The sequence below is a fragment of the Mytilus trossulus genome, chromosome 2 (assembly GCF_036588685.1).
Source record: "Mytilus trossulus isolate FHL-02 chromosome 2, PNRI_Mtr1.1.1.hap1, whole genome shotgun sequence".
In the NCBI taxonomy this organism is placed as follows: domain Eukaryota; kingdom Metazoa; phylum Mollusca; class Bivalvia; order Mytilida; family Mytilidae; genus Mytilus; species Mytilus trossulus.
Window position 1 is genome coordinate 30,817,272 of NC_086374.1, and position 14,312 is coordinate 30,831,583.

The 14,312-nt window shown below is 31.0% G+C and overlaps 1 protein-coding gene across 1 annotated transcript; it reads right to left on the reverse strand.

The window, feature by feature from the left end:
- Positions 1–3,036: 3,036 nt before the first annotated feature.
- On the reverse strand, positions 3,037–6,822 carry LOC134706984 (uncharacterized). Its single transcript, XM_063566399.1, has 2 exons — positions 5,795–6,822; positions 3,037–3,934 (listed from the first exon to the last, which is right to left on the reverse strand). The coding sequence occupies exons 1-2, from the start codon at positions 6,078–6,080 to the stop codon at positions 3,831–3,833; spliced, it is 390 nt and encodes a 129-aa protein (XP_063422469.1). The 5' UTR covers positions 6,081–6,822; the 3' UTR covers positions 3,037–3,830.
- Positions 6,823–14,312: the final 7,490 nt, after the last annotated feature.

Genomic DNA, 14,312 nt, shown 5'->3' on the forward strand with positions numbered 1-14,312 from the left:
GACTTCATAACAAATCAGCTTTGAATTTAATTTAAAAATCTTACCTCAAAATTATCCGCACAGATTCATATCAGATATTATTGTTTTATCACGTAAACTTTACAGCATAAACTAAATGATGTTATGATCTCTATCATGTTAAAGAACTTCAAAAACAAGTGCAAGGAAAAGTCATCAAGGCAACTCTGATCGACAAAACAACATCATTTTAAATTAAAATTTTACACAAACCTCAAGCTTAAGGATGTTAATAGTTTCCTTGTTCAAGGCCAGACGGTGACAAGTGACTGATTACAATCGTGTCCATTGGATTTTGTGAGTAGCTGTCATATATGCGAGCATATAACGTTCTACCTTATCGTATTAAGGAACACACAAAATCAATACAGGTATAAACATACTGTCATGAGTTTACAATGAACAAAGTAAAAATTGTTACAAACTCTAACGTACACGTATATATTGCGACCTGTGTTGTGTGCTGGAAGATAATTACCATGTTATCTATTGGCTATGTATAATGCATTTGGTTCTTAATATGAAAAGAAAGGATAAAAAGTTGCTAATCTTAATCGTTGGTATCTTCAAGTCTGAATCAAGATGCAAGTTATACATAGATTTACCAATGAAATGGCATTTCATGTTTTGACGGAGGCATGCTTTATGAAAAAGTGTTTTGTTGGTAGGAATCTTCTGTGTCGTATAACATCGTTTGTATTTAACCGACACTGCAATTAATTCAAGCTTAGTTTTGGTATTTATAATATATATATAATAAAAAGTAAAATGATAAAAATACCGAACGCCGAGAAAAATTCAGAACGGAACGTCCGGAATCAAATGACAAAATCAAAATCTCAAACAGATCAAACAAATGTATACCTGTCATGTTTGTGACTTGGTACAGACATTTTCCTATCATGCTTATGTAGAAAATTGTGGATTTAATCTGGTTTTATAGCTAGCTAAACCTCTCAGTTGCGTAGCAGTCGCATTAAATTACATTATCTTGACAACGAAGTGTGAACAAAACAAACGTCATTGTTTAAAGCCGTACGGTGACCTATAGTTGTTAATGTCTGTGTCGTTTTGGTCTCTTGTGAACAGTTGTCTCATTGGCAATCAAACCACATCTTCTCTTTTATATAATAAGAAAAATTGTGAAAATTTAAGGTACAGAAAACTACATCGTGTTATAATCTTAATCACTATTAAGGCAAACAAATATGTAACAAAGAAACACAAAAAGTTACAGTAGCACAATGACGGGATGTAAAAGTACTGAGCCACGTCATATGTAAGAAAGAAACACAAAAAGGCATATAGACAAAACTTTCTTTATTAAAAAAACATACCATAAAATCATACACAACAGGACACATGTTGACTTTTGCCAGGTGGTCCAAGTTATTGATACTGACGATGCGAAACAAGACATTTTAATAGTACTAGTTAGCAGATAACAATTTTAATTTTACTACTAAATCTGAGGCATGCAACAGTATAGATATTCACAAAATGCTTTGTTTTTTTAATTTTTAATTAAAAAGATTTTTCAATATCACGGAATCTTGAAGAAAATTGAATTGAAGTTATTCAATACGATATTATTTTCTCAATTAACCTTCGAATAGCCAATGCTGTAAATATGTCGTTAAATACTGAAACTATATGCCTGTTTGAAAACTCTAGACACTGGACAATATTTAAGTACACGTCCTTGCTGTAAAAGTTTCCCGTTAATACTTTTGTTGAAACTTGATATTTAGATTATTCTTATGCTGTGACATATGTAAAACTTTGATATCTTGTAGGTCAATATCACTGAAGCGAAGAGAGGGTATCAAATCACCGGTATCATTTCCTCTATACTGGCATGGTTATTATGATGGTAATTTGATACTGATACTGTATTGGTAGTGTTGAGGAGTATATTATTTTTGTGTAATGATTGGGTTCATTGTAATCCAATATTTAGTTTTGACAACAAATTATTAGAAATAAAGGTTCGACATGTGCACATTTAAATTCGGTATCGTTTAGTTTCTTTCAATAATTTGTGCCCGTATTAACTGCAGACATCAGTAAATACACAATACTGAGGTGTTAGCATTGATGCATATTTTGTGTAAATAGGTTTACGACATAATCAAGTAAAATGCATGTTCGGTTAAGTATGTTCTCGCATCGAAATTTAAACATGATCTCAAAACGTGGCCAATAGTAAACAGTTTTGAAAGACAAATTCAGAAAATCAATATCGATAACTGTATGATAAACGATATGTCTTTTGAAGATCTGAAGATTGAAATTGATAGATTAATAATAAATAATTGGTTTTGAATTCAAGAGATCAATTCAAGAGAACTTTGAATTTTTCGAAAAACTAAGGATTTTCTTACCCCAGGAGTAGATTACCTTAGCCGTATTTGGCACAACTTTTTGGAATTTTGGGTCCTCAATGCTCTTCAACTTTGTATTTATTTGGCTTTTTCAACTATTTTGATCTGAGCGTCACTGATGAGTCTTATGTAGACGAAACGCGCGTCTGGCGTATAAAATTATAATCCTGGTACTTTTGATAACTTTTTTATCAAATAGTGCTGCGGGCATACCGTTTTCTGTTGAGATATTTGAAACGTTTGGATTTGCGACGACTTTTCATTAAGAAGTTCTATGTATTTATAATTTGGTACTTTGATCATTACCACAAAATGAAAAACAAAATGCATCAAGTTTTTAAAATGCTTATCAGATGGACAAAGCTATGGTGGAAAGAGTGAATAAACATTCCGGACAACATATGTCCAATGTATTTGTTACACCGAATGGTTAAAAACCAAGCTGACTTTTAATATAAAAAATTATCATTCTACTTACATATACATTTATGTTTCTTTCATTCTGTCATGATAAAGTGTATCTTTTCAAATACTAAATTAATTCATAAAATTTACATATGTTAAAACAAATGAAGATAATGAAAAAATCTATATGAAATTAAAATAGAAGAATATATCTTGCCTGTTGCTCAGATCAGTAGTACCTGTTTTGTACTACCAAATCTTTGTGAACAAGTATGATCGTATTTCTAATGAAAGGTACAGGTATGTTACTGTTTTAACATGAAATGACTGTCAATATATTTTAACTTCAAAGACTAAATACCTATAAATGCTTGAAATTGCCAAATGACATAGAAAGCAATGGAACTATGAATTATTGGTTTATTCCTTATCATGTTCAACATCTTAGTAAAGAAAAGAAGAAAACACAAACAAATAAGACCCAACTGATTTTTTGATTGTTTGAAGTATATGACATTGTTTCCGTTCTATTGCAGGACAAATGGATATAACCAAAGTAAGGGATCAGATTCATAATAATTTAAAATCTCTCCGATTCCGATTCTTACTTGCAAAGTGGTTTTTGTCGAGCTTGTATAGCAGCATAATTACCATTACTTGCTGGTACATAAATGTTTACATATTATATGTACAGTGATTATAAAAACAACCGATATCACAATATCAAACGAAATCGTAGCAAAAATAATACACTTAACTGCCGTTTGAAGACAACGTTATAACTGACGATATTGTAACCATATTCAATGATGAAATTGATATGCTACATGTTCAATGATAAAATTGATATTCAATAATGTTTTAGTACTAAAACCAAATTCAATGATAACAGTCGCAATAAGTAATGTGTTTGTAAAAATCGATTTGAGAAGTAACAGTGACAACTAATACTGTCAACAAATGATAAATACTTGGTCATCAATATTTGCAGAGAAGTTGAGATCTAAATCCAATGAATTGATTTCATAGTCGACCTTTGGTTATATTTTGCTCTGCAATTACATATGGTTCATCAACTTTGGCTTTAATGTCTGTTTGCGGTCGTAGAAGTTCATTAGAATCACGAACTGAAAAAGAAACATGAATTAAACAACTGTCTTTTCTTCCTCACATACAATCATAAGTTAACAAATTATAGATTTATTATTTACATCCTAACCCAATAACAGAGTTTGTACGAATGAATACCAAGGGCCATCACAACACTTAAGCTGAAGCAAACGCACATTGTCATGACCAAAAAGTTGAAACATCGCAAATATTTCACAGAAACAAAAATTGCCATGCGCACGTTATACATATAGTCTGAACCTTCCCAGTAGCTGTCGAATGTCAGATCTTAAAATAACGTGTTTTTATTAATAATGGCAGATCTTACTATTTTTTTTGTTTAGTTTATTCGCAACGTATATATGTGAATTGTTGAAAACGCCGAGTGTGTTGCTCCTCGGATGTCTTATGTTATTTTCGTTTAGTTGCTGTCTTAATGTCGTATACGCCATATCTCCTTTTATTGATATAGATTGAACAACACGAACAAGTGTCGGGAGGTGAACAAAATAATAATTAAAAAATGGACAAAGAACACTGACCGAAATAAAAACCAAAAAGACCAAACAAATGTCCTCAAAACACACACAACACAAGTACATACATTGTCATTAGCTAAAATAGTACTGTGACCTTCAGAGGAAGACAAGAAATAAAAACCTGTTTGCCTTTGCCAAGTGGAATAAAAAATACATCGTATTCCTTCTTTTCAATTAAGATATTTCCTTGACAAATGTGAACTTGAGATCGATTGTGAATGCATATTTGTTTTTAATTAGAAATCAGAAAAGAGGAATAAATATTTGTGTCCTTCAAACAATTCATTGTTATATGTTTTTACAATCCAATGTATTTCAATTGATAGTCAGGATAACCTAATTATCAACATAATGTATCTATGACTAGTTTATATATAGATTAGATAGCAAGCCGAATAGAACATTTTTTACACAATGCGCTCAAGAATTAAAAAAAAAAAGTCTGTCTTGCAAGTCGCGACCGTTACATGACTGTATGTATCATAATGAATTGAAGGTTTCACGAATTCTTTTGTATCTTCATTATATTACTGAACTGTTTACATCGAACCAGATTCAAGGAAACTCAGCAATTTTCTAATCTTTTGTAATCATGCATTGGTAGGTTGGTACAACAGAATTGTATTTTAACATTAATATAGGAATTCTGGAATATTGTTTTACAATATTTTGCAGTAAAAACAAACATTTACCAATTTGTATTCACATCTTGTACCAAATATAACTTTAAAATAGCCATTTGTATCATGTTTGAAATAACAAATATCAACTTTTGGTTTGAACTATTATGTAATTGTTATGAAACTAAGGTTTTTCTCCCTCGACAAATTAACTAAAACATGTTTCGTGTGTTCTGTTTCGTCCCAATTATTTTTTATCCTCACATACGTCTTTTATTTTTTTATTTTAAATTGTGTGTTCTCAGTGGAGATTTTTCCCGAAACATATATTAAGCGCTCGGAAACATTTTAATATATACGTAATTTTATTATATAGATATTTTAATTATTGGCCTTCATTTTTGTAAATGTTTGTATATTTTCATCTAAAATAATGCATAAAAGGCGCTTTCATGGTTATTGCAGCCATGTTGATAGGGGGTAAATTTTTATAATGAAGGTGACAATGGTTTGAAAAATACGGGGAAACATGATAGCATAGGATTTTACTGTACTTTCGTGAACACTTTTTTCATCTCCATCCAAAAATTCTGCCTCCTATTCAATATGGCTGCATGATCGTGAAGTGGACTATTATTAATTTTTAATTTGAATGCAAAGGCAATTTGTTATAAAAAAATAAACTGGCTGTGTTTCAGAAACATGAAAATAACCATACCTTTGTCGTCAATATCTTTTGACATATTTAGTGTCACTATAAGAAGAATACCACTTAAGAAAATAAATACACCTCCTAGAACCATAATCCATCGGGTTAGTTTTTTACGTGCAGCCGCATCCTGAAAAATTCTGATGTCATCCAAAATGGATTTTCGTGGTTTTCTACGCACGGGTTTTTCAGTCTCAACCGGTAAATATTGTTCAGAAACTATTTCGATGTCTTCATCCTTTTCCGAACTTAAAGATGTCGTCTGTAAAAATTTCACATTGTGACCGTTATCCATTTTTTTTAGAATTACTCGTAGCTTTATTCGATGTGTGATATTTGGTCAAATAAATCCGTATAATTATCCATTTTTAGAAAAATTTCATTTCTCAACTTATTCAATGCATGAGACTGGGTTAATCCACACACGTGTCCATTTTCAGATTTCTTAAAAGAACACGTTTTTGTTACAGATTATAGAACCACACGTTTTTGTTATATATTATAAAATCACTGTATTATCGCAGACAATTTTAAATGAATAACAGGAAGAGTGATATGTAATTTTCAGCACATTTAAATTATTTCTGGTTTAGACAGAGATAAGCTTTCATTACATGCAATATCCGATTCGATCCTTATAAAAGTTGCTGTCTCACATGGCATTAGTTTCAATCACTTATTCACTTATCCATTTTTCCTCTCAAGAATGCAATTATCTTCCTAATACAACTCCTTCATCACAGCATCATAGAAAATAAACTACAACATCCAAGGTCAACGAACTAAATTACTGATGTTATTTCCAAACAGTTCGCCTGTAGCTCAGTAATACGTAATGATCTGCGATTTCATTTCAAATTATTATTTTGCTCTGATTTTTTTAATCAAGAGTGTTTTTTATATTTATAATAAATCTGCTGGGAATACTAATAAATCATTTTGCCCGCCAGGATAAAATGCAGACATCTTCACACTCATCATTTTATGATTATTGGACAATTGCTTGAAAGATAGAGTTGAATGAAAACTTGGAAATAATTTTATATCAAACATTATATTTTCATTTGCATCACGTTGAGATTTATCAATGCCAATAAAATTAGTCTGTGATCAGGATATGCTGAATCAATGCTAAAACATGTAACACCATTGGCAACCCACGGATCATTTTCTTCACGGTCTTTTCACATCTTAATTTCTGTAACCATGGTACTTAGTATGCTTTATTCTATCAATGTTTTGAAAAACAGATCATTTTAAAAAAAACGCAAAATCGTTAACATTAAGTTAATCTAAATGTATTCGAAAGAACGCTCTGATTTTAAGATACCAATCTATTACATTTTGCTTAAGTAATTAATTATAAAGGAAGTTTAGATTCAAAATACATATAACAAATCGATTATTTTTTATCTACTGAGGTTAGCAGCCTACTATGACTGGGAATTTGCATTCGTGGTGGGAAAACAGTTATTTCTTCTATTCAGATATGCTTTTAATCGATGTGTAGTACTTTGTTGCACCAAGCGGTCTATAATGTCTATGCATAAAGGCAGTTATGGAGAACTGTTATCTATTCTCTTTCCAAAGAAATAAAACTAAATTAAAATTCTAATACCAAACTGTCACGGAAATTGAAGGTTGAAATTGCTAGATTAATAACCAATACTTAAAGCTTATTCGATTTCCGTTCAGTTATTGTATTTTCCTTTCTCTAGAAGCGTTTGTAAGATGATTGTCTTTTGAATAATAGCTTTGATTCGTACACATATTTAGGTCTCAGACGGCATTCGAATCTGGGAGCAGTTCTTAACAAAAGTTAATAATACTCTGGAGGTCACTGAAGAGTCTTTAAAGTTATAACTTCGAAAAGAAAAATTTCCATGTTATATGTTTTCAGCGCTTTCCCCCATAATACGATCTTATAGGCTATTTCGTGGCAGTCAGTTTTAATTGGTGAAGGAAACTGAAGTGTTGCACCTTTCCAATTAACGCTACTTTCGGAAACATCACTTCAACTACTGTAAAATACGCACATTGGATTACTTTTTCGGCTTTACTAAATGTTCATGAATACGAATTTTGTCCTGATCATGGATTAAAAAGCAGTGACAGTGAATTTCGCTATCCTGACAAAATTTATTATTTATTTTGACCAATTTATCAAATCGAACAAACAAGTTTCAGAAGGGGAGTGTAATAATTTAATTGTGTTTCTAATGACGCAAACTTTTCTTATTTTGTGACCAGTAGAATTGCAAAAAGCTACATAGACAAATATAAAAACTAAAATTCTGTCAAACTGTCATTAACTCAATTTACGGCAACTGTACTCCTAATTTGATTGTGTGTGTCATTAACTCAATTTACGGCAACTGTACTCCTAATTTGATTGTGTGTGTCATTAACTCAATTTACGGCAACTGTACTCCTAATTTGATTGTGTGTGTCATTAACTCAATTTACGGAAACTGTACTCCTAATTTGATTGTGTGTGTCATTAACTCAATTTACGGCAACTGTACTCCTAATTTGATTGTGTGTGTCATTAACTCAATTTACGGCAACTGTACTCCTAATTTGATTGTGTGTGTCATTAACTCAATTTACGGAAACTGTACTCCTAATTTGATTGTGTGTGTCATTAACTCAATTTACGGAAACTGTACTCCTAATTTGATTGTGTGTGTCATTAACTCAATTTACGGCAACTGTACTCCTAATTTGATTGTGTGTGTCATTAACTCAATTTACGGCAACTGTACTCCTAATTTGATTGTGTGTAACTGTACAGGACACACAATCTTGTGTAAAAAAATCAAAAAATCTTCGAGTTTCAATAAAAAAACATATGTTTACATAGTTCCGTCACAATTCAAATAAAACTTCATTATAACAATGGAACATGTCTTATATATTAATAAAATAAAAGGTTTGGATTACTGATACTCAATAAAATACTGGTAGTCGTCTGCATTGAAAAGGGTAAACATGCTAAGTGTACCTACTGGACGTGCATCTATGTATCAAAGATATTATATATCAATACAGTTTATCGGCATGTTGTAGGTATTCCTATGGGCACCAATCGCTCTCCTTTATTTAGTGAATCAAATTATATGGTTAATCTCAGTAAAGATCCGTCGAAATTCCATTTAATTGATAAGTTCAACTATACTGTTGTTACCTTGATGATATTTTTGCATCGGCTTCTCAAATATGTTTCCTGTTATTCTGAATAAACTATCCTGTCGTAAATATGTTAATAAACTCTTTCCATTACAGTTGTTAAATGAATACGTGTATTTAATTTGCCTTTTAAGATTCAATTATAAATATTTACCTGACAATGACAGTGCTGATTTTCTTCCTAAATATAACACGTTTTACAGTCTTTGCTGAATATGCAATTGAAACAATTATATTTAAGTGTATGGATACAATAATTTCAAAATAATGCAAGTATAAACGTGTAATATATAACACCGTAATGCTTTTAAACGGTCAAAATCATGTGCACTAAAATGAATCAAGTAGGACAGCATTATCGTAAACTGCGGACTCGGCAATGATATCAAGCATAGATTATCACAAGTCTTATCAGAAACGGAATTCTTGAATTTAAGTACAATTTAACCCTAAAGTACATAATTGGGAAAATTATAATTACTGTTTAATGTCTGGAAAGAATATAAATAACCAAACTGAGACAGCGAAACCATTTCATTAAGACAACAGATTGCCAAACCAAAGAAAATCAATGACATTTATCAGAATGGTAAAGTACTATGATATTGAATGTGTACATGTACAATATACAGATACTGTTGATAAGTGTATTGCTAAATTTACTTTAATTTCACATTTCAATTTTTACTTTTTCATATCCTTTTCAGAGGGAAACAATTTAGAGTGGCATCAGCTGTCAAATTCGTTTTCGCTGATTTGACTCAAATTGTCATATTTCATATATTCATATAACAAAATTAAATATATATCCAAGTTATAAAAGGCACAAGCTCGATAATATGTATCAGCATTTTGGGAGTTTTTTTAGTCTACAATACACCATCTAATTAATTATCGATACTACCTCCGAAGATTGCCGACGGTCATATAACCCGATATAGTTATACATGTTTAAATATATATGTAAACAGATTTTTTTTAGGTCTGCCTGATTATACATTATATGTTAAAATATATGGTATTCATCGTGTTTGCATGTATAAGAATGAGAATGTGTGGATCGAATCAGTGAATTAAATGGTTTACCCTTGTTTTACTTTTATTTCAATGAAATATCTAAATAAAGTTATAAAAAGATAGCGAACTCCCGCTATTTGATATTTCTAGGTCTGTTTGATTATACTTTATATTTTAAAATATATGTTAATGATCCTAGTATTATTTGTATACGCCCATCAAAGAGAGATAAGTTATGGTATATACAATCAGCATTTTTACGTTTTTTTCCGTCTGTTCATTTCATCTTTCACGTTTATGCTATCAAGTCAAATATGTATTTTTCACATAAAAAATGTATTTAAAATTGTCACGTCGCTCTCGAATAAAGCTGTACCTCTTAAACTATATATGTATAAAGTCGTACAATCAATTGTATTCTTGTAGAAAAAAGAATCTCGATAATAATGTAGTCTCAGACATAGCTTATACAATTCAAACTATGTATATCTTTCCAACTTTCATGCTATTCCTGGCTTTCAACTGTTTGGGTTTGAACGTTCCTGGTGAAGATAAATCACGGAAAGTGCTTCGATTCGAACGCACAGAAGGGTATTTTTATTCAATGTCTCGAGTTCATAAAGAAATTTATTGATACATTGCAATGACCTTTGACAATATTTCCCAAATTCCCCATATTCTTCCGAATTGAAGGCCGTACTTTAACCTATAATGGTTTACTTTTTAAATTGTTATTTGGATGGAGAGTTGTCTCATTGGCACTCACACCACATCTTCCTATATCTATGTAGATAGACTTTAATACACCCGTAAATATTCTTTAAACTAAAAAGGATAATGGTAGAGACGAAAATTAATTATAGTTACTTATTGCTCAACTCTTGAAACAGTCGTTATATGTTATTGTCAAATGTAGCTTTATAGGATTGATAACAATTAAGGCTGCTGTAAACCCACAAGTATAAATGAATCAGTAGTTGATTATTTTATTGGACCAATTATTAGTGATTTGTTCAAACTCATATCAAATACAGATGCTATTGATTCTGTTCTTTATATTCAGAAGTAGACATTGTCCTTTAGAAATCAAGTTAAATTTGAATTAAAAGTGTAAGGTTAACAGGGAAATTTTCATTGATATTAGAAAAAAAGGATAAACAAATGGATGAGCGAATTTCAAAGGTCAAAACTTTCTTATCAGAAGTGAATAAGTCCGAAATCAATATGAAAATAGTATATTCAAACGGGAAAACAATGATCAATAAACGACAAAAACAATAGAATGTTTACAACTACTGGTCACTGTTTCTGAAAGTAGTTTGGAAAATATTGTCAACGGTCATTGCAATGTATCAATAAATTTCTTTATGAACTCGCGACATTGAATAAAAATACCCTTCTGTGCGTTCGATTCGAAGCACTTTCCGTGATTTATCTTCACCAGGAACGTTCAAACCCAAACAGTTGAAAAGCCAGGAATAGTATGAAAGTTAGAAGAATGGTAAATTATTTATTAAAACAGCGAGAAATGAGAAAATACCAACAAACCAGTGCTAACACGAAAACGTATACTATTTAAAAGTTGAAAATACAATAAATATTGATGACATAGTCACTTCTCATCACTGATGGAATTCCTACATGTACTCGATCTCACTAGAGTAGGTACCATTCTCTCTCTGCATTAACAAGTTTTGGTTGGACACATTCCTTCAAACTAATTAGTACGTCGTTTGCTTACAAGTAAAAGCCTAGAGCTATTTTAGCAGCTTCGTGTAGTGATTTCGAAGTCCTAAGTCCTAACGAAAATTTTACCGTCATCAAAGTAGTTCTTAGTATTCCATTTTCTAAGATGACTGCAAGTTTACCATAGGCTTATGCCAGATTAGTAAAAGTATTGCATCCGACAGTCTAGGTAATAAAGCAATTTAAATATGACCTAGCATACCGTGTTCGTGCCATGTTATGCCAAAAGTTATCTTGTAGACTTGTCCATCCGAAAAAAAACTTGGGGCCAGTTGACTTCTTGTTGAACAGTCTATACAGATATTTCTAAAAGTTATCTCCAAAGTCGATATATTATTAAATATATACATTGTATATATTACAGTGAGTTGTAAAATCCCTGAAACATTTAGAGATGAATTTTAATAAAATTTAAAATCAGTTTCAGTAATCATCTGTAAAATCCTCGATAATGTTAGGAATTTTATAAAATCACTGAAATGAGAGTTTGGGATGTTGTAAAAATCATTTAAAATTGTGATTTAGGATTATTGTAACATTCCGAATTCTGTTACAGTTTTAATGTTTCCAGAACAACCTTATGTTGCACTGATTGATTAATGTCCAGTGGAAATTATTTCTTTAACGACCGGGAGTTAACTCCTACTTGAACACTGATATTTGTAGTTTTTTCGGCTCAAATGATGTATCTCATTAACATCAACTGCTGCAAAAAGACAACAGCTTTTGGTCATATATTATAATTGTTCTCCAATTTAAAGGTAATTTAGATTATCCTTGAGTTCCATCTTTTGTTGATATTAGTAAAATTTCATGATTGCAGTACGCATTTGGAATAACTTTTCATCGAATACATTCGATTTATGTAATTATAATTTGTAGGATTTCAGATGATATTTTTGGGCAGTTGATATGCCAATAGTTAGAAAATATTGTTGTTTTGTAATCCGAAATATCTACTGATTATTGATACTAATTGGATATTTGATTTTTGTTATTTTTTGTATTGATGTATTATTTTATATAACAAACAACGCCTTTCCAGGAATAGTTGTTATACAAATTTATTGGGAAGATATAGTTAGGAGTATATATCGGACTCGGATTTCTCTTGAACTGAATTTTAAAGTGCGTATTGTTATTCTTTTACTTTTCTACATTGGCTAGAGGTATAGGGGGAGGGTTGAGATCTCATAAACATGTTTAACCCCGCCGCAATTTTGCGCCTGTCCCAAGTCAGGAGCCTCTGGCCTTTGTTAGTCTTGTATGATTTTAAATTTTAGTTTCTTGTGTATAATTCGGAGTTTAGTATGACGTCCATTATCACTGTACTATTATACATATTTTAGGGGCCAGCTGAAGGACACCTATGGGTGCGGGAATTCTCGCTGCATTGAAGACCCATTGGTTGCCTTCGGCTGTTGTTTGCTCTATGGTCGGGTGGTTGTCGCTTTGACATATTCACCATTTTCTTTCTCAATGTTACATCCTGAATTGTATTGTATTGAAATATGTGTTTTGAACTCCTACGACACTTATTAAACTTACTTAACTCAACCAGAATAAGACGTATATATAATATGTAAACATCAGTTGATTACTACTCTGAGAGCATATGCCATTTACAAAATGTGTAATTCTTGGATCAATTAACAATCTAGCTACAAGACACCCCATAAAGAACTTTTAGTATTAGTAAGAATGCTTTGCTGATACAATTAACCTTCTCCACGTGTAAAATCTTACAATTGGGTTATAGATTATCCAATATTTTACATCGTTAATTGTTTCTTTTCTTTGGTTTATAGTGCTCTGCTCATTAAAGTACACAGTAAATTAATGATATTTTATCCAATTCTTTATTTTTGAGTATACCCACACAGTGCAAATAACTTTAGCCAATTTTTTTATTAATTTTCATCTGAAAAGAAACGCGACTTGGTTGTGTATAATTACTTTCAAACACAGAGACAATATTCATTTAAAAATAGAGATACATACCAGGGTACAGAGGACATTAATGGGATATTTCTTAAGCTTGTCGAAAAGTTAAAAGCTTACTTTCATTCAACATAACGTAAGTTATTATTATTCAATTAATAATCTACAGTAATTCATTACATCGATTTTTAAAAATATTACCACTTACAATTAATTAAAAAAAAACGGTAAATCTCTTCATACCTTTGAATAATTTATTCAGTCGCATGGTTCTCTAACATTTGAAGTGGAATTGATAAGTTTGATCATATATATGTGTATTGGTATTAAATCTTTGGCTTGATGCATTGGTTGCATGTTTAAAATGACAAAATATTACTACAATGTAATAATTCTGGTTTACAAAAACCTTTTAAAAACATTATTCCTTACGATTGATTTCAATCATCACTTTGATTTGCAGAAATTAAGTATTGTGTTACTGATAGTTCATGATTTTATAATATCTACATTGTACTAACACGCCACACAAAAACTCTCTAGGACAACGCTTTACGTGTGGAATATCAAACAAGGATAGTAGACATTTAAAATTTATTTATATGAAATAAGTTATCCTTAATGTAGTTTAATT

Excerpts from the sequence above, each read along its gene's own strand:
- LOC134706984 (XM_063566399.1), bottom strand. The coding sequence starts at position 6,080 with ATGGATAACGGTCACAATGTGAAATTTTTACAGACGACATCTTTAAGT. Across the intron at positions 3,935-5,794 it reads AAAAGATATTGACGACAAAG|TTCGTGATTCTAATGAACTT; the intron begins GTATGGTTATTT and ends TTTCTTTTTCAG.